The sequence below is a fragment of the Calypte anna genome, chromosome 1 (genome assembly GCF_003957555.1).
Source record: "Calypte anna isolate BGI_N300 chromosome 1, bCalAnn1_v1.p, whole genome shotgun sequence".
Lineage (NCBI taxonomy): Eukaryota > Metazoa > Chordata > Aves > Apodiformes > Trochilidae > Calypte > Calypte anna.
In genome coordinates this window covers 14,405,802-14,433,572 of record NC_044244.1, presented here as the reverse complement: position 1 = coordinate 14,433,572, position 27,771 = coordinate 14,405,802, and the positions used below count along the sequence as shown (strand labels likewise).

The 27,771-nt window shown below is 38.7% G+C and overlaps 2 protein-coding genes and 1 long non-coding RNA gene across 5 annotated transcripts in view; 2 read left to right on the top strand and 1 right to left on the bottom strand.

Moving 5' to 3' along the window:
• Nucleotides 1-55: 55 nt before the first annotated feature.
• On the top strand, nt 56-5,614 carry LOC115598458. The gene is made up of 4 exons (XR_003987672.1): nt 56-153; nt 1,671-1,825; nt 4,463-4,535; nt 5,140-5,614. It is a non-coding gene; the product is annotated as an uncharacterized LOC115598458 (long non-coding RNA).
• On the bottom strand, nt 3,916-14,011 carry DUS4L (dihydrouridine synthase 4 like). Of its 2 annotated transcripts, none has more exons than XM_030452211.1 (7): nt 13,982-14,011; nt 13,232-13,366; nt 12,871-12,992; nt 9,486-9,603; nt 7,955-8,077; nt 6,797-7,023; nt 3,916-5,301 (listed from the first exon to the last, which is right to left on the bottom strand). In XM_030452211.1, exons 2-7 carry the CDS (start codon nt 13,339-13,341, stop codon nt 5,054-5,056), a joined length of 948 nt encoding a protein of 315 aa, XP_030308071.1. In that variant the 5' UTR covers nt 13,342-13,366; nt 13,982-14,011; the 3' UTR covers nt 3,916-5,053. The 2 variants fall into 2 exon arrangements, with proteins under 2 accessions (XP_030308071.1, XP_030308063.1); XM_030452203.1 differs by lacking the exon at nt 13,982-14,011 and adding an exon at nt 13,773-13,905.
• COG5 (component of oligomeric golgi complex 5) overlaps nt 13,999-27,771 on the top strand; it is a 170,029-nt gene continuing 156,256 nt past the window's right edge. Inside the window, exons 1-6 of one of the 2 annotated variants that reach the window (XM_030452106.1) lie at nt 13,999-14,157; nt 15,079-15,218; nt 16,239-16,296; nt 19,276-19,330; nt 19,432-19,501; nt 25,568-25,688. In XM_030452106.1, the coding sequence (XP_030307966.1) occupies nt 14,088-14,157; nt 15,079-15,218; nt 16,239-16,296; nt 19,276-19,330; nt 19,432-19,501; nt 25,568-25,688 (514 nt within the window). In that variant the 5' untranslated portion in view covers nt 13,999-14,087. The remainder of the gene's footprint in view (nt 14,158-15,078; nt 15,219-16,238; nt 16,297-19,275; nt 19,331-19,431; nt 19,502-25,567; nt 25,689-27,771) is intronic. The other variant, XM_030452100.1, reaches the window with a different exon arrangement.

Sequence of the window (27,771 nt, the reverse complement as noted above, 5' to 3'; positions counted from 1 at the left end):
AGGGTCCCATCTGGTTCCACCTTGGTGGAGTTGGATGCTCCTCGCTGTTCTTTTCCTCCCCAGAGACCGTCCTTGGCCGCGGCCGCGGCTTCCTGAGCTCTGGCAATGGCGGCTGAGGGGCTTGTGTGGGGCAGCCGGAGAGGCGGGCTGAGGGTAGGTGTGAATTTACTGAGAAACCACACATCTGCTGGAAAATGCAGGGGTCTAGCGCTTGAGAAAGGTTAGTGTATTTTTTTTCACACTTCGGGAATGGCTGTAATAAGCATTTTGCTGTGATCATCCCACCACTCCCCGACTCGAGTTTATTTAGTCCGGGATTTAAGCTGCACTGTCTGGCACACTCATGAGATTCTGAAGTTCAGGTAAAATACTGCGTTCATCTGCCTGTCCCATCTGCCCCATTCATTAGACTACCTAAGTGTACTAAAATCCTGTAAATAGCTTTTCTCAAGGAAAATAGGCCTAGTATTCATAAAGACATGAAAAATAATAGTCTTCAGCACTGCCAAATGGGCCTGTTCGAACCTTATGAATAGAACAACATACCTCCAGAAAATTCTCTTGTTTCCAACAGTCCTGTGCACTGCTTTTTATTGGCTTAGGGAGGCTCTGGGCACACTATTCCATAGCTTGGTATGTTTTCCCATTTTTTAACATCTCTTTTACCACCCTTGTAACTCTTTGCCCCTGCATCACTTTTCCTCGTTGTTCTTAGTTTTGCACATCTGTATCCCTGTCCAGTAGTTCTGTTACTGTCACTTGGGCAGTCTTGGCCTTACGTGGTATTACTGAGGTACTGGTACAGTTATTGGGCACTCTTGGCCCTGCAAATCTCTAGTTCTGAAAGGATCCTCAAAACTATTCTACAGTTCTGTTGATTCAGGTCAGGGCCCACTCAGCAACTCTCTTGACTTGCCTGCAGCCGCAGCAGATCCTGAGGTGCTGCTGGTGGAAGACATTATTTAGCTGGACATCACTAGACTTCTAGACACAGCTACCTGCTTTGGAGAATTTGGTCTCAACTAATTTCCATCAAAATGAGAGACTAAATGCTGTGAATAGAAGTTCTTTGTTACTCTAACCCACTAGAACTGAAACGGAGTAGGAGGTTCTTGCATAAGCAGTTTTGAGCAGAGTTGTTTGCAGCTGCTCATAATCTGAAATTGTTTACACTTAAAATTTCCAAGGTTCGTGGCCTAGGGATGGAACCAGTATGTTAACATTTTTCTAGCTGCTGCCAGGCAATGTCTGGATGAAAGGTTACATCTCAAATAATTGTTTATGCATAGCAAATATTGGAGAGCCAGACAACCAGCTATTTCAATCCAGTTTGCACAGTGGAAACAGCCTGGCTTTTAAGAAGTATTTCTAATGTGTTTTCATAAACTTATTTAATCAGGAGCATAAGCAAAACATAACCTCATAGAGTGTCCTGGTTATTACATTTTAGCTATCAGTTTACAGCCATTATACTTTATTGAAGCAGTTTAAATGTTATTGAAGACTTTCTCTCCTTTAATTCCCAAGCAGCTTCCATTTCTGAGCTGCTTACTCACCTCTTAGTAGCACTGTAAGCTGCTCTCCCAGTAGCCTACCCTCACGCTAACTGGACTACATTTGCACATTTCCACTGCCAGACTCTGGTAGTTCTTTTCACTTTTTCACTTCAGGTGCTTGGTAAGATCTCGGAAGACTGCTGTGTGTTCCCCAACAGTCTGTAATGTGATCCGAGGGACAGACAGAAGCCTCCTTCAAACATCTTTGAGACCTGCTCCTACTGAGTGCACTCTCTCTCCTGGAGGGTATTCTAACTGAAGTTGTAGAGGTTTGGATTGCTGATCTAGGGCTGCCTGTCTTACAGTGGACCACAATGTGATAAACATGCCACCATACAATATATAGATTTTAATATATGTATATAATGGCTAGCTGCTCTAAGAAAAAAACTCATGAATGGTAAAACATTACAGTTAAAAGAAGTATCCCCCTCTCCCAACAGTAAAGTGACAAAGTATTCAGAAGTAGAAATATGAATTAGGACCTACGGGTTAGAAACTGTTTAGATCTCTGATGAAACTGACTAGATCTCTGATGAAAGAAAGGCAAAGTGAAAGTTCAAACTTGCTCTGTTCTAGTTTGGTGTGTATGACAGCTGTCTCATGACCACCCACTGCATTTACCCAACCATCAACCCTAGACAGACTAGTGAGTTAAGAAAGGACTTAACAGCAGGGAATAGAGAAAATGGGATTGTGCAGGCTGTGTGGGGGAGTTGGGATCACTGCAACAGGATAAAAGTTGAAAGAAAATACAGGTATGAGATAGGGCATTCGCTGTACAGAGTAGCTTAACATAGAGTGTGGGATCAGGAGGCAAATGATCTAAAATAGGACACAAAGCTTTGTATCTCATGTTACTTACAGAAAAAACTTTTAAAAAATTGAGTATTAGAAAACAGACTGAGTACCTGGTGATGTTGCACATGACATATAGAGGGAAGGAATGTATCTAGTGACTTCAAATTGGAGATGAGAATATTTCCATAATCAAAAGGCTTGTAGTGAGAAATATAACCAGATTCTAAAACAACACTGGAAGTTAAATAACTAACTCCCATAATTAGAAATTTATGTATATTTGAACAGTATGGCAGTTCAGAGTATGCCTTTAAGACTCCAATTTTATGTTTGTTCCACATTAACACAGTGAAATGTGCTCAGATGCACACAAAATTCACAAGGGAAGAAGATGTACAAGTGATTTTACCCTCAAAAAGGGATGATAAACTTCCACTGACTTTTATGATGCATAACTGGCCAGATCAAGCATTCCTTAACTACCAGCCACTAACAGCAGCCCCAGATCTTGTCCTTCAGGCAGAAATCTCTATCTGACTCACAAGTGACTATGACTTTGTGACTGATCTGACAAAGGCACAACTGCTGCCTTCAAACTCATCAAGTATTCAGCTCCTAAATAGGTCAAGGTATTTTAAGTCCTCTAAAATTCAGTTTCCTCACTACTGCAGTTACAAAACAAAGCAAAACAAACAAACAAACCCTTTGCATTTGTGTTATTTGATTATAATAGATAACCTTCTCTTTTCCTTGTGGCTAGTGGGGCAGTTCAAAGCAAATCATATTTGCTTGCTGAATCATAAAAATCTTAAGGAAATGATAACAGAGGGCTTGGTTAATACTTTTAAGAATCCCTGTCTTCTACAATTCAGTTGTATAGTTTTACTTTACAGTTTTGGTGCAGAAGTTGGAGGCTTTTCCAGAAATGAGAACTGAGCATTGCACTACTGTTGAATGAACATGAGACTGAAAATTGAGCTGTACAAAATATAATGTCATGCAATTGGGAAATAGGAACTTTGCTGTAAAACTAGGAGATCATAAATTACATGATGAATAATAGTTGAGGAAAAATGGGGCATTAGAAAGAGAAGTATTAACTGTAAAAGACATTGCTGGGTTTTTACCTGGAATGCAATACATAACTGTGCTCATTCAATGTCAAGAAAACATTACAATCCAGAAAAGCAAAAATAGTTGTCTGAAGGAATGGGGAACCTATCACACCAAAGAGGGTTGCAGAGGTTGTCTGCAAGAACAGCAAAGCATGACTGTAATTTTCCATTTGTTAACACATCAGCAAGATGACCAAATGAGAAGAGTTTACATTAACTTCTGTCTTAAATAGTGAACTAGATGACTTAGGCCATGACTTACAAATATTTGTTTGTACAACTAAATCAGACATATTGGCTAAGAAAAATGATCAAGTCTTTTATGCCATTGCAATAAAAGAATTGTAAGAACTTATGTATCTAAATGATTAAAAGATTTGGGGAGCAGCATCAAAAGCAATCTCTCCTTCCCCAAGTGTCATATTTTGTAGTGTAATAAAAAAAATACAACTGTTTACAAACCCTAGTAATTTATTTAGAAAACTTAGCACTATTCACTTACATAGTCATAGAATTATCAGAATCAGAAAAGTAAGCAATTTCTGGTATGAATTTCCGTGTAAACATATTAAGAAAACAAATTATTTGATTACAAATAATTGTACTGTGCACATTTGTAAAATTTCCCATGCAGAACAAATGCAACTGGTGTGTAACATTATTGTTTTGTCCTAATTTTTAGCATTTCCCTTCTATACAAAGACTCAAAGCCAAGTGGCTGCCATGCTTTGATAAGCAACATATCATCAAGCAGAAAGGACTGAAAGAGCCCCACTGGGAGAATCTGTTATCTTTTATCTGACCTATATATTTCTGTTCTGGTATATAACATGGATTTAATCTTTTATATCATTATTTTAAAGTAGATCAATCTAACTAAATTAAGTTCTGTCTAACTTTCAAGTCCTATATTTTTTGATTCAGTTGTTTGTGCTTAGTTTAAATTATCTTTTTAATTTTGCTCTTTCTGTCATCCTTTATCTGTTTCAGGTTTCTTCTACTACATGAAGTGTTGCATTTTTCTGATTTGTAAGTAGGTCTAGAAAGTTGTTGTCTACAAAAGGTATGTCTAATTTTAAAAAAGGGTACTATGCTGGGTTTAAGGCCTCACAAATTAAAAAGTCTACTCAAATTCAGAAGTATAGCTTACATTAGTTAAAACACAAACTTCTGTAATTGCTGCCTTGTATTCTTTTGGTCTGAAGTTCTTGGTATTATTTATAAGTGGTCCTTCTTATTCTAAGGAAAATTAAGGAAAAGCCCCAGTTTTGCAAACATACTGCTGTAAGCAATTCTCTGGTGAAAAAATAAATTACTAAAGTCTTACAGTAATCAATCCTTTATGTAAGCAGCACATTGTAAATAGAATTCTGTATTTGTGGAATCCGGAATATCTTCTGGAGTGAAAAATGCTACCATAAAAATATCAAACATCACCTTGATCATACAAGTTAGGCTGTGTTGAGAATACTTCTGCAACACATGAGTGTGACTAATAAGTAGGAACCCAATTAAAACTTTTAACAATGTACCAACGACTGCAAAATACAAGTTTACATAGAACTTAAAACCTTCCCATTTTCACACACCATAATGGTCATTCAGATAATCTAATACTGCTGAAGTACTTGATAAAATATTAAAAACCTTTTTTTCTTGTTTTGAAGTTATCCGTTCCATCATGTACATTAAGTGGTGGTGAAAACATGTAAAAGGAGTTCCATGCTCAAGAGCAATGTCAACCCAGTCCTGGATGCACTTCAAAGGTGTCTCTTCATAGCCTGCAAACATAGCTGGATTGGCTAAGAGTCCTCTGGCCACCATTATACCTTCAAATTGGAAATTAAAGCAATAAGTTTCATTATAGTTGAAATTCCACATTAAAACCTCCTGCAGATTTTGGATAGCACCTTAGGACACCCAGCCAAAGCTTACAGACACGTATTAGAAGAATAACAAAGATGAGTATTATTACTTAAGAAATTAACAATCCAAACCTCAGAGAACCTACACCACCTTTCAACACATTCCACCTAATGACTTATCCTTCAAGAAAGTTTGAAACAAAGCACAGGACACAGAAGCCTTTCTTCCCTATTGAAACTGCAACTTGATAATATTTTGTTTGTATTTGCTGCACACATACCAGACTGTCTTTTTAACATAAAATTATGATGGAAAGAAACAAAGGTAGTAATATGATAAGTGCATTTTAGTGCAGCTCAGCTCATTCACTGAGCTATAGTAATTCTTCCAGTGAGAGCCTGATGTCTCAGCTATATAGATCTCAGGGCTCTTGGTTAGGAGTAAATCTTTCTGAACAAGCTACTGCATTTGCAGCTATAATGCCAAAATTATCAGATAAACCCATACAAGCTCTATTGTAATTTTTGTACAATTAAGAGCTTGTTTTCCTGAACCATTAACATGTAATATATCATACTCTCTTACTAAAAATCAGGATTATCAAACGACAAATTTCTTCTGCCATCATATATGACAGAAAGAGCCCTGATGCTTTACAATTTTTGCTACTGAAGAAGGTCAGATGGGCTGTGAGAACATTCTTTTCTGTTATGTATTTCCTTCCTGCTTCATATTTAGGGGGAAAGTCACAGGAGCAGGATGGCAGTTTGGTTCAACTAGTTTTTGTTGTTTCTATTAAACATCAGTAGCTTCAAAAGAAACACGCCACGTGAGCATTTTCCTTATAACATTAGCTACTGCTCTCTGTCCTGTTATTCTCTAGCTGCAAGATCCAAAATGTGTAGATCAGATCACCTCTTCAATAGGTAAAATGGATTTCCATATTGCCCTGGAACCATTGACAGTTGCAGGAATCTGTTGTGATTAACTGTAGGGCAATCCATTACCCTGAAATTTTGCAACTGAATTGCAAGACAAGGTGTCTTTGAAGCTATCCTAAGCTGCTAAGCATCTGGCTGTCCTTTTTGTGCCACATAAGATTATCTGCCCCCGTATGCAGGAAGTAGTTTTCCAAGTGGAAGTTTAGTTCTTTAAAAGGTGACCAGGTACAAAAAGAAATTGAATGTCTGAAGGTCCCCCTGATCTCCACTACTGAGAGATGAGACAGAGTAAGTAAGCAATGAGCTTTTGTAATTTGACGTGGAAATAATTATTTCTGGCTTTGAATGACAGTGCTCTAATGCTGTTTATGAGTTTATAAGGCTTCCAAAACAGCCTTGTTCATTTGTCTCCTCAAAAAGTGAAAATCACTGAAATCATGTCCTGCTTACAGACCAAATAAATACTCTGAACTATGATTTGTAAGTTTACTTAGAAAATAGAGCATCTTAATCTTACCATCTGCTCCCGTCAAGTGATGAACATTTTCAGCATCTTTTAAAGTTTTAATGTCTCCATTAGCCACAATAGGTATTGACAGGCTTTCTTTAATTATTTTAATTGCATCATAATGTACAGGCTGATGTCTTTCTTCAACACTTCTCCCATGTACTGTAATCCATGAAACTCCAGCTGCTTCAGCTTTTTGACACAGGTCAATGGTTCTTTTTAAGTCCTCATGGATTCTAAAATTCAAGGAATTAAGACATTAGATAGGAAGTTACCTGAACTGTATAAACTGCCCTCCCCTTCCTCCCTTCCCTCTGCTTTAGGAGGAATTACCATAGATTTGTATAACAGTATAATGAAAATATTATTGTTGGAAGATAGAGGTTTTTTGAATGAGTTTAATATATTAAAACACTATTTAATTAAGCATTTCCCAATGATATATCATCTCTGAAATACACATGGTAGGTTTTATGGAGAATGAGCAAGAGTGCCCAAAAGATTCTAAAATAAACAATTATTTTGCCTATTTTGTGGGGAAAAAAATAATCTGATTTACACTAGCTCCCCTTTCGTGAAGGAAACTGAATTGAAACTTAACTGATATATATACACAAAATTCACATGGGATCTGTGGATAAATAGAGGGTGAGGTGGTATAAAGCAATGCAAAGAACAGTTTACATAAGTTTAGAAAGCAGGGTGTGTTCCTTAGAGCAGCTGTGGGGCCCAGTTCCCAGTTTTGTTACCCTTCCCATTACAGCCAACAGCAACTGTGGTTCTGGCCTCCAAGAACTCACAAAGCTATTCCCTGTGATGATACATTGTTTTCTTTTATGAACCCCTAGACCTTTTAACTTGTACTTTCATGTCATTTGTATGGCAAGAAAACTCTAACATCCAGTGTATTACCTGCGTAAGTAGTCACAGGCTGTGCTGGTTCTACTAGCCAAGTTTAAGAATACTTGCCCAAGATATTCTTGCACCATCTGGGATCAAAATCTCTCAGCAGTTTTCATATGTGAGGAAATTCTGATAATGTGTAATATTACATTAACGGAATTACAGATTTTAAAGTATAATGTAACTACTACAGTAACATGTTTCTTCAAAGAAAATGAAAAGGACTTCTCTGTGTACCACAGGCAGCACTTCAGTTAGACCCACCTTATTTTAATAGATACTGAAAATCTAGGGTTGTCAATCTGATTCCGCACATGTCTCACCATATCTCGTACAAGCTCTGGTTTATTTATCAAGCAAGCACCATAGCCTTCTGCCATTGCCCATCTTTAAAAGAAAAAGAACATTTGTATTCTACAGTTGAAAAAATGCAGATCAATTTCCATCAATAAATCAACTTCTTTACTTACAACCTTTACAATGTGTGGTTGAGTAAACAGAGTACTGGCTGTAGATCAATGATTCATTTGCAGCCTGACACCAGCTTTTAGATCTTGGTTCAGTATCCACTGTGCTGTTACAACTTTGTACAACTTATTAATCTCTTCCAGTTCATCTTCTGTCCACAAAATGAACTCACAGGGAAGATAAACCAGCATTTATTCAATTATGGTTTAATTTACAGATAAAATAAACAGCTTTATGTTTCCCTTCCACTAGATCACAGATTTTTTTCTGAACAGAAAATTACTTTGGATTGAAAAAGAAGATTTTTGAAGTAAGGATATGATTTCAGTAAGTCTGTTTTTCCTCAGCTGCAAAACACCTTATTTTAATTGTCAGAAAATAACCTTTGCTTCCACTTAACAGAAACGGGGTTTTTTGTAAAAATCTTTTCTTAGAAAGATAAAATGAAAAAGTTTTGTTACTTTGAAACCTACATGAACAACAAACAAAGGACTCAAATGTAAGCCTAATGTTTGCCCTAAAGGGAACTTCCAGATTGCTATGCCTAACCTCATTTATCTTAGGAAAAAAAAGGCTCAGATCTCTCCAGAAAAGTTTTATCAAATAGTATAATTTTAAGTCAAGACAGCCTAATTAGAATAGACTAAGTACTTGCACTGTAATATTATCTTTTGTTTCCATACGTTTATTTTTGAGGACTTCAGTTGGATATATATAATAAATATAATAATAAATGGTCCTCAGTTGAAGCAGCTAGCAAAAATCTTTATTTGTGCATTGCTACTGTTTCACTATCAAGACAAAATCTTTATCAATTTAAGTGAGAAGCAGGTCACTAATTCACTGTTCTTATAAATCCAATGGATATGATGGAATAAATATTTTTCAGCACTTCCCAAATAATATAGTCTATATAATTATATCTTAGAGAGTACCCTTCACTTGCAGCAATTGGAGACATTAGGGACTTTCCTCATTATTTTGGGAATTGCCACATAATTTCTCAAAGTATTTGAGCAAGCCCTTTTTGGTAATGCATATTTAACAGCTGCTGAGAAGGGATGGACACCTCTGAGCCAACATTTAATATCTCAGAAATGAATAAAGTCAAGTGGGCAAATACACCTGGCTTTCCTAGACTCACCATGGTGACAGGCACCTCAGAACATTCAGAACACTGCCTTGCCACATAGACATTTCTGACAGGTTAAAAAGCTGTTTTAAAGCCTATTTTTAAGTTAAGACAGCCATTACATAAAGATGAAGACCACCATTCTTTACTCTCAAAATATTTAATCATATCTACCAATATTTTTTTAAAATTTACCTCTGAGGACAGCCACAGTTAAGGTCTATTCCATCTGCAAAAGGACAGACAATATGTGCAGCATCACACAAAACCTGTGCTTCTTTAGCAGCAAACTGAACAATCAATGGATGATCACCTGTTCCAAAAAAAGATATTTAGAGACTTAAAAACAAACAAAAAAAGGTAACAAAATAAAAAAGACAGTCTAATCTGAATGTTTTCTGTATACTGGAAATGTGCCTGGCCATGGTCCCAGGCAACTGGCTCTAGGTGACCCCACTTGAGAAGAAGGCCTGGATAACATGACCTATGAAGGGTCAACTCAACTTTTTTGGTATTTTTTGAGCCCCAGATTACAAATAAAGGCAGCTGACCAGTGGTTACTAAATGAGCGTGTCTATCAAGAGAGGTGGAAACCCATCTAGATGGTTGCTGGCTCAACATACAATTTTTCTTTCACAAAGGTGATATATGAAACTAAGTATTCTCTATTTTTCTGCAGCATTCATGTTTCCCTTTCTACCCTGCCCCTTCTTGTCATCATGCTGCCCATTTGCATTGCTAACACAGCTGCCTGTCTTGTCAGGTGGGAAATTAGCTTACAGAATTAACCCTTCAGAAAGGGTTACAACAAGGAACAACCCACAAACCCTGTACCCCATTATTCCAGTCCACCTTTCTTGTACTTTGAGCCAACACGGCTGTTTTTTATCCACAATGTGACACATAGAGTTGGAAGAACACACAGGCAGAGGCAGCTTTAGCAGTCTTGTCTCAGGTGGGAAACCAAAGTGTCAGTGCTCCGCAGCTGAACTACTTGTGATCTGCTAAGCTCCTGCAGACAGCCAGATGGTCATGTGGAACACACTCTCCTCTTTTGCAGCTACTGCATTACATTAAAGGCAACTAAAAATATCTCAAACCATCTTAGCTTTTACTTTGCATATAAACAATTCTTGCAGTTAAGAGGAATGGGGATATCTGAGCACTGATGGAAAGAGATGACCCAACAAACGCACAAGGCAAGTGCACTTCTGGTACTGAAAAGACCACAAGTGCTTCTTTAGAGGAAAATATGTAGTTCTTTAAGTAGTGGAGCTTAGGGAAGGAAGGGCAGTAGTACCCTCTCTATCAAGCTGAGGCACTGCTAGACCTTACCTGAAAATCCACCAAGCAAAAAGAATCCCTTGCATAGTTTCAAAAGGGCATCTAAAACATTGCTCTAGCTGAAGACAGTTACATTGTTACAGCTAATAATAATCCCATGTTCCTAGTTTTTTGGTTGAGCATTAAGTAATAAAAATACTGAGTCTTGCCATATTAATTTGTTATTAGCCACAGAAAATATCTACCTCTGTTTGAGAAATATACAACAAAGCAGTATCAATGCTGAAGAAAATGGAAAACAGAAATCACAATTGCAGGCTCCAAACCTACTCCACTTTTTAGGAGACAATATTGCCCAACAGCTAGGAAGTTAAACATAAGACCACATTCAAATTTCACAACCTGTTGTGGAGCTACTTGTTAAAGGCATACTAAAGCAATAAAGTAAATACTATAGTTTTGGCAAAGCTATGTGAGGTAGAATGTTTTAGAGGCCTATGACATTAAAGCCTGCATGAAAGAGATGAATATGCAAAATATGTCTACATCACTAGAACATTTCATTTTGTATCCCTTGTTATCAGGCAGCAAAGTTACAGCATAAAGGAGAATTTTCTGCTTCCACCCAGAATACACTGCATATCTGACCTGTAGAACTTCAATGCCACAGGAGTTGTGTAGATGAGAAATAAATTCAAAGGAGGCAAACTAATGCCTTTGTGGAGCTTTGAGCCATACATTTTGTCAGTTAAGTTCTTACTTATTGATTTCCACACATAGAGAATTATTCATGTTTTTTTAAAGTAGAATTCCACTAATAAGAGAGTCTACCTGTGCTTCCTGATGTGACTTCTCTCTGTAACTGCTCAGTTCTAATAATGCACTATAGAAAACAGTGCTAAGTTAAATATACTTCTCTTGCTATTATACTTATGAAACCACCAATTCAGTGGTCTGAATAGATTAAATCATTATACTTCTTAAGACTCCACATGCCAGTCTCACTCTGATATTAGCAGCACTCTTCATTCCTTCAGTTGCAGCCTATGCTTGCATATTCCCTGTTACACTCTCTTACTGCAGCCACTCCATGCCAGCAGATTTGGATTGCTACTGTCACCTCTTCCCAAATATTTCATACCATTTTTCTCTTTTGCTTTACAGTCAGGACTTTGTACAACTCCATAAACACCTTCTTTCTGTATGTGCTGTGTATTTCTGTACCTTGCTTCTTCTCATCAACCCTAGCCATGCTTCAACTTCTGGCCTCATCACCCTCTCATTACTTCGAGGAATCCACCAACAGCCCCTTTCACTTTCTGGCTAACTTGAAACCCTAATTTTTTATCAATCCTTGATTCCACTGCATTAATGTCTATTATTTTTTTCTTTATTTAGTAATCCTTGTATTTTTGTTAAGAGTCTAGGAAAATTTTGCTGACGACGAGTAAATTCTCTGAAACACACAAGAAACAACTGCTGGGAGAACCTTTCTACCATCTCACACTGGTTCGTTCTGGATGAGATGGAGTTAATTTTAAAGTTTATTTATAGCAGCCTGTACCTAGCAGTGCTGCTGTCCAGTGTTGATAATGCACCAGTGTTTTGGCTATTGCTGCACAGGGTCAAGGCATTCTTTTTTTCTCACCTCTGCCTTCCCTCAGCATATAGGTTGTTTGTAGTGGGCATGAAATTGAGCGGGGGCACAGCTGGGACCACTGACTCAAACAGGTCCACAGAATATTCCATACAATGTAACATCTAAGGTAACAAAACTGGAGTGGTAGAGGATAAAGAAAGTGGCTGGAACAGGGAAATTGTGTTTCAGGGTGGCTGTTTAAGATTGGATGGACCTTGGTCTGCTTATCTGAGGTGGAAAGTGATTGCCTTTATATCACTTGTTTTTTTATTCTTTTCTTCACTTATTCACCTGTCTTTATCTTGTCTTGCATTTGCTCTTCCTATTCTCTCCCTATGCTGCTGTGGAGGTGAAGGAATGAGTGAGCACATCAGTGTGGGCACATCTGCTGGCCAGCTATGTATGGTCAACCACCACACACCTAAATCAGTTTAGAGACCCTGATTTCAAATGAGCTTTTCCACTATTAAATTTGACATGCTATCACTAGAATGTTCTTACTCTCACCTAGAATATGGTTTTACAAGCAATCAGATATGGTATACCAGAACTTTTAGGGGATGTCAAGTTGTGTGACAGACTTAATTCACTTGGCCAGTTTGGTGTATCACCACATAAAACATTCTGAAAAGGCAATGGTTTCTTAAAATAAAATACCTTTGTTTGTTGTGAATTCGCTGTCTCTAGCTTTTGCAGATCTCACAAAATCAGCTGCCACAATCATTGGTGTATAACACAAATCACAACTGTATTTCCTAACCAAGGTTCTGAAAGACAGCCTGCAGACACATGAAAATTAAGAGATAAATAGTAAAACCATTTCTCTGATTAGCTATTCTGACATGCAGTACCAGGGGATGTCCAAGTGTAATCATAAGCCATCTCCCATGTCTATTTCCTACTTTACATGATAAACTATTTTCTATTTAAAATAATTAAAGGAGAAAAAAGGTAATGATTCCTGTTTTCATAGCCAGGATAACCTTCGTCAGAGAGAATGCCCTGACAATGTACTTACTTTGAATAGCGGACCATAGGGGCACATATTTTTACAACTTGCCCAGAATTAAACAAATCCATGGGGTCTTTTATTTGGCATTGTTTAGTTTCTGCGATCTTGCCGATCATGTATAACTAAGAATCCTTTTGGCATCTGGAAAAACAAACAGTGTAAGTAATTCTGCTATTTCTCACAGGTCATGCAGCAAAGTATTAGAGCTTAAACTGGACTTGATTTTTGGTACAGTGTCCCGCAAGAAGCCCCTCACTAGCAGTGTATGTTTTGTCATCCCACGGTACGAGCCCTGGTCCCTCCGTAACGCCCTCCCGGTAGCCCCGCTGTGTCCTCATTCCTCTCGGTACGGATCGTTCGGGCTGGAGGGAAGGCGGTCTTCACCCCAGCCGCCTGGCGCAGGGCCGGCTCATCCGCCGGGTCGGGAGCCCAGCTCAGACCCAGCTCTGCCCCACAGGCCTCCAGAAGGAAGTTTTTCCTCCGGCCGGAACCGTCCCCGCTACCGCCCAGCGCGCTGCCTCCCGCAGTCCTCCCGCTGCACACCCACCTCCCGCCGCCTGTTCCCGCACGGCGAGAGCTGCTGCCCGGCCACCCCGGCCTGAGCTCGCTGCCGCCCATCGGTGCCTGATCGGTGCCTGACCGGTTCCGGTGCCGCTGACCCGGCCCGGTCCCTCTCCTCCCCTCCCTTCCTCGCGGCCCGCTCCGGTCCGGCCCAGCCCCGCGCTCGCCACGTGCCCCGCCACCGTCGCCACCCACCCGCCCTCTCTCATGCGGGGCGGAGTCCGTCCCGTCGCGCGCTTTTGCCATCATCACCGCGCGCCGCCGCTCGGGAGTGACGCGCGGGCCGCCGGCACCCGCCAGCATGGAGGAGGAGGAGACGGGGGTGGGCGGCGGCGGAGCAGCCCCGGCCCTCGCCGAGCTGCTGGCGGACGGTGAGGCGCGGGGTGGCGGGGCCCGGCCGCTGAGGACAGAAGTGGGGGGAGAGGGACAGTGGCGGCGCCTGGCTGTGCCCCGCCGGCGGGACCACGTCGGGGGTCCTGCCCGCTGACGGCCCTGAGAAGACGGAGGGTCCTTTGGGAGAGCGGTGTTGGGCTGGCGGGGGGAGCGTGGGAGAGGCGCCGGCGTTCGGGGACGGGACGGGGCGAGGGAGGCGGTGAACCCGCCCAGGGAAAGTTCCAGCGGCGGCGAGACGGCAGGCAGTGGTGGGTGGGTGGGTTGGTTCTGCTGAGCGTCCCGTCCCGCTCCTCGGGAGGAGCCGTCCCGCTGCTGCCAGGAGATATGCACCTGGGGTCGCTTGCTCCTAAAGGGAAAAAAGGTGCGCTTAAAAGGAGAGAGGAAGGTGGCTGGGCGCATTAACACGCCCTGTCTGGAAATTCGGGTCTTGCTTGATCCAAAATCAGCAGAATCATTAATTTAGCAGCTTTTAGACCAATACCATTGAAAGAATTCAATATGATCTAATGAAGTTGTGTCTCGTGTCACTTTGATCCTCAACAATCTGAAGGTGACTGGTGGGTGTTTGATAATGTGTGCAGCCTCAACACCCTTACTGTAGTTACACTGTAAAGTTTCAAGAAGCTATTGATACTTCTTAGTGAATTCTACTCGAGAAAAAGCTGTGGAGAAGAAAGGAATATTGTGCCTTTTTCATCGTTCACAACCCTCCACCCCAGTCATCAGTTCCAAACTTCTTTCTCTTGATAGTGGTCTCTTCTCAAATCTGTCTTATTTGTGTTATGTACGTGAAGAACATCTGCTATTGCATTTTGGACAGATGGAAGATCAAAAGACTTTAGGTCTGTAAATACTATTTGACTGTTTTGAAGTAGAAAGATAAAATCTGTCTTTTTCAGAATGTTATGCTGACTTCTTCAGAGAAGATTTTGATGTGAAAGCTTACACTTCCCAGTCTATACATCGGGCTGTGATAGCTGAGCAACTGGCAAAACTTGCCCAAGGCATTAGTCAGTTGGATAAAGAGCTTCATTTACAAGTAAGTTTAAAGCATGCCCGTTATTCTGGGGTGGTTAATGTAAACTAGTCAAAAGTTTAGTAATCTTATGATCTTGATGCTTCTGAAATTGCCCGGTGTACTCTACAAGCAAGAATTAAAGGTGCAACCTGCAGCCACTAGTGGGTAATTTGACACTTAACTCAGTCAAGCCCACCCTTGATACTCCTATCAAGAGGCCATATACTGCTTTGTTCTCAGTTTCTGGAGAGAATCTCTGTATATATGGGGGTTTCACTCTTCCTTGTAAGGATGTTCCCTGACTCTTCCCAAGTGATCATGTCAGCTCTCAGAAATCCTGGTCTCTGGTGTTGGGTGACAATTGTGAGAAGAGAGGGAATGGTTTAATTTGCATCCTTTCATTCTGTGTTAGAAAGTAGCCTTGCTTCTAAGGCTTACCTTTAGCTGGGCAAATATAGCCTGTGTTAACACACCTCTGCACCTTCAGAAAGGTGATTTTGATTTAGCATTGTAGAAGGCTTTTTGGTAATATCTACACAAACACTGCAAATCTACGGTGGGCCTTGCAGTGAGAACACTTGCTAAGTTTGTGGGTAATTTCAAAACCTGCTCCCTCCCTCCCCCTGTCCCAGTTGGTAATTCTTTGGGAACAAGTTTGTTAATGTCATGGATAGAAAATAAAATCTTAAAAAGTGTGAATATACATTATTACTGTGTGATGAATAAGCTTACATTTACAGTTATTGTTATATACGAAGACGCATTGGATTGTAATTATTCTGCTGGCTCTAATTAAGATGCCAGTTAGGCTGCAGTTACTGCCCCTCTTCTCAGCCTGGGCTTGCTGCTTTTGTGAATTAAAATGTGTTCTGAAAACCCTTTCATCTTTGAGATGTGGCTGCTTTTCCCTGGGTCTGCCTAACATAGGGATGATGGTACTTTAATACCTAATGTAGGCATGATGATGATATATTAATATCCCTTTCAGACACACATTCCCATTTTCTTTGTTGATTTCTCTATTATGTATGTTTTTCTAAGGTTGTTGCAAGACATGAAGACCTCTTGGCCCAAGCAACTGGAATTGAATCCCTGGAAAGTAAATACCATTTTATTATGCTTTCTGCTTCATATAATGGAGGAAGTACTTTTAATATCTGCTCAGGGAATGTCATTCACTGACAGCTTTGCCCTCTAATGCTAGGGCTACAGATCTGAGAAGTAACATGTGGCAGCTTTTTTTTGTTTGATGTCAGCAGATGGAGCTCCAGGGAGATGATTTGGCTAAGACTTCTCTGGCATAACTTCTTCATAGGAAAACATATTTTGATAATCAGTTCTGAGCAACTTTAGCAATCAAATCTTTTTGACCTTTTCATGTATTTTTTTCAAATAAGTCTAATTTTGTTGTAACATTAGCTGACACCTGTTGTTCTAAATACCAAGTTCACTCACATTGCACATTCATGTGTTGTGTAGATAACAAATCTTAACAAAAAAGGCTTTAGTACATAACCTTAACTGCACTGAGATATTTTTTTCCTAATGAGGAGCTACTTATGAAGTTACATACATACCTTTGTGTTATTCTACTCTTTGGGTTCTGGATTTTAATATAAACTGCTGACTTTCAAAGGCCTTACTTAGGAACCTTTGAATCTGTATAGAAAAATCATTCCAGTATATTGTTCTTGTGCCAGGAGCTCATTAAGCTTGCCATTCTTCTCCGTGTCACTTGCTGGGAACTTCATATGGTTTGTGGTTTTGGTTTGTTTTTTTTTTTCCACAGAAAGATATTTACCTCCCTAACATGCCAATTTGCAAATATTAAGATCCAAGCTTATCCCCTTTTCCCTTTCCATTTTGCAGCTTGCTAAGTAGTTTATCTTTGTTCCTCCTTCTGCTTCCAGGTTTTGGCATAACCAGAGTTTCTGGTTACTGACAGTTACAGTATCTTCTTACTCTTTGAAACTTGTTGGATACAGTATTTGATTGTTAGCATTTGCCTATAGTTAAGCAAATAAAAAAATGCCTTTTTAATCTACCAATGGTAGCTCCCAAATACGTTTTTAAACGGTTGGAAAATTTAGCTTTGGAAGACTGGAGTCTCTATTCATCCTCCAAATAATAAGATAAGAACTGTAGTCTATATGGTGATTGATAAATATGTCCCTGACTTGATCTTGAGCAATTTGTTCTCAGTGGAATTGTATTTTCTGAAATCATGGTTGTTTCTGAAGACATTCCTTCCTAAAATTGCTCTGAGGAAAGAATGGAGTACTTCAAAACAACTATTTAGTTATAAAATATTTCTATAAGGCAGGTTTGGTTTATAAGTGATGTTTTACTGATAACAATGCAAAAAAACCCCCAAAATCTAATTCACCTCAAATTTGTTGAAATTTCACCGTTTGCTTAGATTTGTGCTCTTCAGGAGGCCTTTTCTGTGTGTGAGAGAAGCATGCAGGTGTTCTAATCCTGAAAAGTGATACTTGAGACATCAGTGGAATGAGACATTCAGTTTCCAGTTGCTAGGAACAGCAAAAGCACAAAGATAATGTTTTATGTTTTGAAAAACTTTTATGCCCTGCTTGTGCCACATGTGATATATGTACAGAAACACTGAGTCAAGATTCATAAGAAGTAGAAAAGATGAATGTCAATAGAAATTTTAATTATGAAGTTAGAAACACTGGGTATGTTTAACCAAGAAAACTTGAGAGTGGAGATTATGGAACTCATTCACAGCAAGCACAATTGTTTGGATGCGTGGAAGTGATTCTCATGTTTCAAATGGATACACCCAGCTTGTAGAGTCTTCTTTTAAGGTCTGTGCACTTTTTAAATGGTACACTGATCTAGTACACATACTCTTTTCTGTCTACAGGTAGTTCAATAGATATCTTGAGATACTTGTTAGTTCAAGATAGGCTAAATAGTATTGTTCTGCAAATTATGCAGCAGATGGAGAAGGGTAAATTGCCTTGTTGCCCATCCTAATTATGCCTTCTGGTTGAGGACTACTGTATAGCAACATCACAACATAGATGCAGTGGTATCATGCTTCTGGCCCTCCACCATTATTGCAATGTAGAGTAGAAAATTCAGCCTATTTTGCCAACTTTTTACTGTATCTCATATCTTCATGCTCTGATGAGTGAGAGTTGTGTGCCTATCATTCCAGTCTTGAATGTCAGAGAACTGAGAAGAGTCTGTTGCTAAGTAGTCCCCCTGCTAAGTACAGGACAAGCTAAATAAAACTGTTAGCAGTAGTTTTGTGTTTATCTTCCTTCTTACTGTATCATATTGCAATTTTATCCAATTTGATGATGACATGCTTGTACACAGAGCTTTACAAAAATGTTGTATGTTTGAGAATGCTGGCAATAACTGGAACAAAAATAATTTTGTAGGCCTGGGTTTGTGTAACTTAATTAAATTCTCAGCAGGCTGAATCCATATTGCAAAAGTGATTGATACACCTGACTATTTTGTTTGCATTTTAACAAGGAAAGAACAAGCACACTTGTGGGCTGTCGTTGTGCTGCTTTGCTAAACTAATCTGGAACAAACAAGATTAGGGTAGTTTGCTCTGTTTGATCTCACAGTAACATTGTTACCTTTTTTGCTAAAGATGCTTTATGCACAGGCCAAGAACTGTGAAATAGAACTGGTTATTTTCTCAGTCCTCTTTGTCTGTTGTTTTCTCTGAACTGTCCAGTCACTTTATGCCATTTCAAGTGCTTGTACCAGGTTATGTGCCTTCAAACAGCAGTTCTGATCATCATTCTCTTAGAAAGTAACACACTTCATTATTTGAAACTTAACACAAGATAGATTTCAGAGTGATATTTCTTCTTTAGGTTTGTGTTACCTGCCATTCCGTAAGAGACCTCTTACCTGTTGGGTTTATTTCCAACTATGCTATCTTTTATTTCTTTCAGTGTTTAAGTGCATTGTTGTAAAGGGGCAACTTTTTTAATGCTTAAAGTAGTATGCAGTAGTCACTATGATTTGAAGACTAGTTCTTTCTGTAAATGACAAGTGATTCATGTAAAAAATCTGCTTTATTTTGCAGGTGTCCTCCAAATGATGCAGACTAGAATTAATGCTCTGCAAAGTACTGTTGATAGGTATGCTCTTCATTATGTGATTAGAAAGTATAAATTCTTAATTGTTTTATCATGTTATTTATTAATATGATTACAAATAAATTTATCTTCTTATTTTTTAGAATTAGAGTAAAAATTGTTGACCCCTACAACAAAATAGTGTCTCGTACAGCTCAGCTCGCAAAACTTCAAGTAAGTTGTATTTTAAAAATGTATTTTTAAAAGCCTTTTTGAATATGTTGTTTGCCAATAGTCAGACATGGCTGGGATTTTCATGCTCCTGCAGCCTGTATTTCACTGTCAGTATTTCTCAATGAAAAATCAGTATTTGTGTGTCTCTTCATGAACTACTGGGGTGTGCTTCATATTGCAAAGTAGGAAATTCATGTTTACAATAGCTAAGTGAGTTTTTGGAGAGATATAGGGAAGAGGGAAAGGTTATCTGAGTGCCGATTAATTAAATTCTCATTACTGTGCTTGTAAATTTGGTATTTAGTGTTATGGTGCTATTCTGTAGAAGCAGCTTTTATCATGTGAGTTAATATGTGCTTGACTGAAATTTAGAAAAGACCTTGAGAATTAATTCTTTCAAAATAGTCAAGATGCAAATTACAGATCCAGTTGTGGTTCTGGAGTTTAATAAGCCCAGGTACATGTCTTTGGAGTGTGAGTGGAGTCTACAGGAGAATATAGATACCCATCAGAGGATAGCAGGGGGGAGAGAGCTTATCACAGCGATGGTAAAGTAAGTGTCAAATACTTCATTGTTAATTTTACAATAGCTGAAAACTGTTCCATATATTTTCAGGAGTTATGTAGTTGCATAGTTGCATTCTATCCACTTTGTGATTGGAAAATAATTCAGCTCCAAATCCACAAGTGATTAAGTGATTGTTTGAACTAGTAGTCTTCGCAAGTTTGTCTTAGCTTTGCTGAACTAGCATGGGTGAAATTTGAGCTGTGGGTATGCAATCAAGTAGTTTGTGGTCTGTGTGTGTCTGCTGTTGTACAGTAGAGTGGAAGAAGTTGCAAATTGTCATGCAGTTTCTTCTTTGGGGGCTGCAGTAGTCTCTTGGCTGAACTTCTATTTCCTACATTAATTTCAGAAGCTGTGAGTGACATTCAGCAGGATGCTGGTAACACTCTGTTCAAGCAGTCTGTCCAGCTGCATCTCCAGTTCTTTTTAACTTCATGTTACTGTTTGTGTCCCTGGGCCAATCTGTGATTTTCATGTTGCAGGTTAGGTGAGGTATGTTGCAGCTTTGGAAAGGGTTGAAGGAATTTGGTACTAAAGCTGAAGATCATTTCTGCCCTGAGCTTATGCAAAGTCAAAGTGCAGAAGGATGTTTGAGAAGAATGATTCTGATGTTAGCAAACGTGTCTTGGGTGCTCTTTGCTTCCTTTTTACTGCAGCAGGGTTACATCGATTTTCCCGTAGTGTGAATGCAGTGTGTGTCCAGAGTCAGTATTACTCAGCCTATGCAATACCTGGCTTTTCTTGGTGGTAAGTCAGCAGAAAGAGGTGAAGGGTAAGGGGAGCATGCTAGACTACCCATCCAAGTCCATTTATTTACCACAATGTAGAAAGAGAAACAATGGTTCCACTTTCTTTGCCAGTGAGAATTCCTTCTTGGCATGAGAGCTGCTGTCCCTTCTTGTCTTGTCAGATACATAGCAAGTGTTCTATGTCTCACTACACTGCTGGGAGGAGTTGAGGGTCAGGACACTTGAATTATGAAATGAAGCTGGATTTAGTGAGAGTTGAATCAATTGGCCTTTGAAATCTTAATCTTTCTGCCTCCCCAGGAGGCACTTTTCTGGTGTCTTTTTATCTTGCTGCTGCCTTGTTTGGTCAGGAAGGAAGGGCATCAGCACAGAAAACCATTTTCTGGTGGTGACAGGGTTTGTGACATGAAATTGCTCCTAAATGCAAGATTTACGACATGGGGCACTTTGAAACTTGCTAATTTTCTCAGCTGACAGATGGAAGAATAACTAGAAAAGGTATGTGACTGATAAAAGTGGTTTCATTCTGTTAAAATCTGTAGGTGTGGCAGGTATGTTTTGCTGCACTGTGTGGTGTTTAAGAGCCTTTTGTACTCATGATGGTATTACTGTCATGCTTCTCCGTTGATTGCTATGGGACTGCTCAACAACCTGAAGGAATATTTGGCTTGCACAAAGCTGAATTTTGCCATTCTTAATTGTTTTTAATATAGTCTGGCTTTTTCATAGACATTCTCACTGCAAATTCATTGTAAAACTTCAGATCTAGTCCTGAGTTCTAAATCTCATCTGTGTACTTATGTATATTATGTCTTGCATCACTTTTAGAGCTTCATGGCATGCCAAGGGAGTAGCAGACTTACTTCCTACTTTAAATCACACAGTCTTCTTCTGAGTCTTTCCATACTAGATCACAAGCTAAATGGGAATAGTTGGAAGCTGAAATATGCAGACAAAGATTTTGTCCTCCAGGGAGTTGTTTTCTATGCAGCTCAGTTTAACCATATGTTTTTATGTGTTCTCTTAATTTCAGATGTTTCACTGTATGAAAATCCTAATAATAGCAAAACTTTAAAAACCTTTTAAAAATACTAATTCTGTATTTTAAAGTTACTCACTTTTGAAAGTCTTCACAAGTAGCAGATTTCATGCTGATGCTACTGTAACGAAAAATTAAATGTAGTCTGAAGATAGTGGACTGTCTCAAATTTCTTCAGGCTTTTGTTACATGCAAATTTAACTACTTTATGATCTTGCAGTTTAAACAATTGTATATATGAGCTATGCACTGGCATATTTTCAAGTGGTCCTCTCCTTAAGTCGTTCAGTAATTTCTTAAAATTAATTTAAGATTAAAAGTAAAGGCTTTTTTATTGCTCAAATTGTAGCACTAATGTCTGTTACTGTTGATATGTTGCTTTAAATTTCAGGAATTAACTAATATGTAAACTCCAGGAAAAATTAGATTATATTTTTAATTTTACTAAAACCAGTGGGACTAACTGGTCTTTTCCAAATTAATTCTTGCTTGAACAGCTGAATTCATAATTAATTCTTTCTTGGATGAAAGCATCTCCTTTATAAAAGCATTCTGTATCAGCTCGGGAAGGGAATGTTTCCTGAATTTATTCAGACTTCTGCTATACAAGTGGTCAGGTTAGAAGATCTAACACAGCTTCACTCATATATATATGTGTGTATATATATATATATATTACTTCTGTTACATTGTCCTCACAAATTACACTCTTATAGAATCACAGTACAGTTTAGGTTGGAAGGGAACTTAAAGATCATCTAGTTCCAACCCTCCTGCCATAGGCAGGGACACCTTCCACTTGATCAGGTTGCTCAAAGCCCCATCCAGCCTGGCTTGGGACATCTCCAGGGAGGGGGCAACCTCAGCTTCCCTGGCCAACCTGTACTTGTGTCTCACCACCCTCATGGTAAAGGATTCCTTCCTAATGTCTTACCTGAATCTCCCCTCTCCAAGTTTTAAACCGCTGCCTTTTTCCTCTCGCTACACATCCATGCAAAAAAAATCCTTCTTCAGCTTTCTTGTAGGTCCCCCTCAGGTACTGGAAAGCTGCTATAAGGTCACCTTGAAGCTTCCTCTTTTCTAGGCTGAACAACCCCAACTTCCTCAGCCTTTCTTCATAGGGGAGGTGCTTCTGTCCTCTTATCATTTTAGTGGCTCTCCTCTGGACATACTCAATGAACTGTGTCCTTTTTATGTTGTGGACTCTAGAACTGGACACAGTACTCCAGGTGGGGTCTCACAAGAGCAGAGTAGAGGGGGAGAATCACCTCCCTCAACCTGCTGGCTCTGCTTCTTTTGATGCAGCCCAGGACCCAGTTGGATTTCTGGGCTGCAAGCGCATGCTGACAGCTCACGTTAAGCTTTTTGTCTACACTCACACCCAAGTCCTTTTCCTCAGGGTTGCTCTCAACCCTTTCTCCTCCCAGCCTGTACTGGTGCATGGGATTGCCTTGACACAAGTGCAGAACCTTGCACTTGGCCTTTTTGAACTTCATGCAGTTTGCAAGAACCCACTTTTTGATCCTGTTGAGGTCCCTGTGGATGGCATCCCTTCCCTCCAGCGTGTTGACTTCACCAAACAAAAATTTTGGGGTCATCAGCAAGCTTCCTGAGGGTGCACTCAATACAACAACTAGGAGTTTTAGTAAGTTGAACAACTCATGTAAATGGAAATACTTTGGTGGAATAGAATCTTGGTCAAGGGCACAATGCAGTAGCAATCACTGTGAAGTTAAGAGTGCATCTTCAGTGTTTTTAGGTGTTTTTCCTCCTTTTAATTTGCAGGCCCAAAGTGGAAGTTATTTTGGCTCTTTTATCTGCATGTAACTTTTCTCATCTCTTACTGAGTTTAAAAGTCCTTGTAGAGGATTTTTTTTCTTGGGATAGGAGATAATGAGCATCAGTCAAATGAAAAAGAAATAATCTTTTGGCATGTAAAGTAAAAGATGCTCAGAAGATAACTGAAGCTGAATTCCAAGGAAAAAGCATTAGCCAGAGGTACACAATTGGATTAGATTGTAATTAGATTTGAAAGCAAAGTAGTGATAATATGCCCTCTTACTTGGCAAAACACAGTGCACTATATAAAAAGCTACTTCTGATTCATCTTGCAGAAATTTAGTTCACAGATAGGAGTGTGATATGTGGATCAAGATTTTTCTAATTAAAGAAATAAACTAATAAAAACTAATACAATAATCTCTCAAAGTAGGATAAGCTCCACTTATTCTCAGTAGTGGTAATGGAAGTCATGTGGCTGTCTTACAATGCTTAGAGAATTTTTACTTCAGACTGTGATACAGAGCCAAAAGCAGTGAGAGTAATTGTGATTTGAGTCAGTTGCCTTTCTGGGGCTTTTCTATGTTTTCCTTTTTGTTCTGTCTAGATATTTAATAAAATTACATTATAAATATTTATGTTTTGGTTGTTCTGGCACAGGGAAAGCTTCAAGGTGTGCAGTCCTATGAATATTGGTTGAAAGGACACACTTGTGTGTTTTCATATATGCATTTTAACAGTCATTTTTCAAGACATTAGTATGAGTCTAAAAAAGAGGTTAAAAGTCTGTCAGACACTAAATATTTTTTAAAGTAATTTAAAATTAATTTTCACATCCATAAAGTATGTATTTCAGGAAGCTTTATATTCAGTAGCAGGGGAAATACTCCAGAACAACAGTCTCTTACTCATTCTAGATTTCACGTTTACCCTTCTTGTTATTCTGAATGCAGATGTTGGGCTGTACTGAAATGTACACTCCAGCCTTCTCCTGAACTGCATTTCTGAATTCAAGTTTAGACTTTACCCACTCCAGAATGTGGAGCAGCCATTTTTTAGCCCCACTGACCCAATCTGGGCCTAAGGGAACTCCACCTTTGATGTAAACCCTACTGTTTCTCTGTCTCTGTTATTTACTGAGTAGGAGAAAACAAGTTTCAAGATCTTAGTTGAATGAAAATTTATGAAATTTCTATGTTTGATTCACATGTCAGCCATGCCTATTTTTTTTCTAAATTGGTGCTAACAAAAGCATGCACACAAATATTTTGCATGAAAATTTGTATTTGCATACATCTTCTTAATTTTTAGACAAGAATGCTGTGTATTTTAATAAACCTCTGAAAGAATGTGAACTAACAGTTGGCAGAATGAAGGTGACTGGCCTTATGAAGAAAATGAGCTGTACACATATTCCTATCATGAGAGTCAGTATCTATAATAACAATTTAGCATTTAGGTTTTATTGTCCTCTGAAGTAAATGCTTCTGGTTTGCTTATTTTGGATGAATGTTAGGTTGGCAAGGACAACTTCTTAATTTTACTAAAGCTTTACAGAGGGGAGGAATATTGAGGAGAGGTGCACAATGTAAAATAAAGTTTACTTTCAATTACTCTGTCATAGGGTTCTGGGTTTCCTTTTTGTTTTTTTTTAGTAGTAAGGACAGCATAATCTCCATAGCTTTGTGAATGTAATTATCAGCTTGGTCATGAAATTATCAGTAATGTAATCATGTAATGTAATTCTCAGTGTTGGTCTGTATTGCATAAAACATTGTTAAAAAATCCCTGAACAAAGGGATTTCAGTTTTTAAGGTTTTTGGTTTTATTCAGATCCGTATTTCCTTTTTTGGTTAAAATATTTCCATACTTGAGGCCTGATATGTGATCATTATGTACTGATAATATCCCCTAATGCTCTGATATCTCTGCAGGCTGCCTGTGACTTGCTGAGGAGGATAATACGCATCTTGTATCTCAGTAAGAGACTTCAAGGACAGCTGCAAGGAGGAAGCAGAGAGATAACAAAAGCTGCCCAGAGTCTCAATGAACTTGGTGAGTCCTTCTTAGTTACTTTTAGAAGCATTTTTAGCTTGCACTTGTATGACTCATAGTAGTGTTTGACTTAAAAAAAATCCTCAGTTTTTTAATTATGGCTCTCACTGTATGCTTCCTGATTTCAATTGAGAAATGGTATGAGGAGAACTCATTAGTGCTGTCAGTTTTTTCCTGTCACTTCTGTAGATAAAGTTATTAAATAGCATGAAAAATGTAAGATAATAACTTGTGTTCTTTTGGGAAAATTTTTTTTGTGAACCAGTTAATTGATTATTGGTTTGTGTTTGTATAAAACACCTTCAGAGGCAGCAGATACATATTTAATTTTTGGAAGCCCTTGCACTGCAAAAAGGCATAGTTTGAATTATAGTTTATGTTCACATCCACATCCTAAAAAAGGATATTGGCTCTTTGGCCTTTATGGAAGCCTTCTCTGATATGATTGATAGAGATACCTAACCTACTTATGATACTGGAAGCATTCTGATGCAGTGGTGACTAATTTACCCTTTATTTTATTTGCTTCTAGGAAGAATGTTGAAATAGTTCTCATGAAGCTTATGTTACATTGCTGGGTTGCTTTCTGTACTTGAATTATCTCGGGTACTTCCATGCTGTGCTGTGAAATGCAGTGAGGAACATCCTGTTAGTCTTGGAGATCAGTTGTTGGTGTTGTGGATGTAGTATCTTACCAGCTGTTTCTCTGTTGATTTAACAGTGTTCAAAATTCAACTTCCAAAAATAGCTTGTGGGAAAGCTGAACTATCAAACATTCAGAAAAATCCTAAGTTTATTGTGCATATTTGGCACTATTGCTTTTTTTATACTGTGTAACAAAATAATTATTAGACAATGACTTAGTCTTATAATTATCAGATACTGTGTTGGAAATGGCAAGTTTCTGTATTTATTTGGTGTATCAGTTTGACTGAAGCACTTAAGCAATTGTAGCATTCTAAACTAGAATGTTTTTTCTAATTTTCCATTTTTTCTAATTTTCTGTTTTCTTTGCATTTTGATCTCCTCTCACATCTTCCGGATATGTAAAGTAGTCACTTAACTACCTGAACTCCAGTCTTGTGGGATTAGTCTGAATGCTAGATTCTGTTTAAATAATAGTACAATTTAATTTTAAAATCTGAGGTGTTTATCTTGTGCAGTTTTTAGGATTTATTTCTTTTAAAGAAACTGCCTTTTATTGCGCTCTTTTTTTTTTTTTTTTTTTTTTTTTTTTATTCCTTTCACCATTTAAAAAAAGAGCTTCCACATTTTTCTGTTAAAGTGTCAGTCTTTTGAGTTTCTTGTTTTCAAATACTTCATCTTCTGAAGCCTAAGAGAAGTCTGAGTAATTATTCTTGTTAAAGATGAAGGGAAAGGTGTCCCATTTGGGAGGTGTCATGGAACAGGAAAACAGGCTGTGGTGTTTGGGGTGAGGCTGTGGAAATGCTGTGGTTCACAAAGATGGGACCTGTGATGTAGTGCTCTGTGACACTGGGAGGCTGTGAAGCGTGGTGAACAGACCCTGGGCACTGATTATTTGGTGGGAAGATACAAAAGCTTTGGGAATGCTTGGGAAGTACTACAGTGTGTGATGATAGTAAATAGGTGGTAGACATGAGTGTTGTGAAAGCCTGGTAATGGATAGGGAGCTCTGTCATGGAGGCTTGCTTTTGAATTAGGATCCTGGCCAAGATTAATAGTAATTTGTGGGTGTAGCCAAGTATTTCTGAATATCTCTTTCTGCTCTCATTCAAGGAAACATTCTTCCTGTGTGGTTTACCTTTCTGTTGGACATGTGGTGCAATATAATTTCTGCTTTATTGCAATCAGCCATTTATTGATATTACTGTGAAAGTTTTGCACTTTCTGTGGTATCTATACCTTTTACTGCTTATAGGCTATTCTGGGTGGAATTGTGGGAAAACTGGCCATTTATTTTCATGTACTGTTTTGCTCTGTGTCTGCTTGTGATGCACAAGCCTGCGTGCCCATTTGGGTATACCTATTCAATGTTTGTTTTATAAATCTCCTCAAAGACCTTCATCTCAACATTATGACACAATTACTTCTCTTCTGGTCA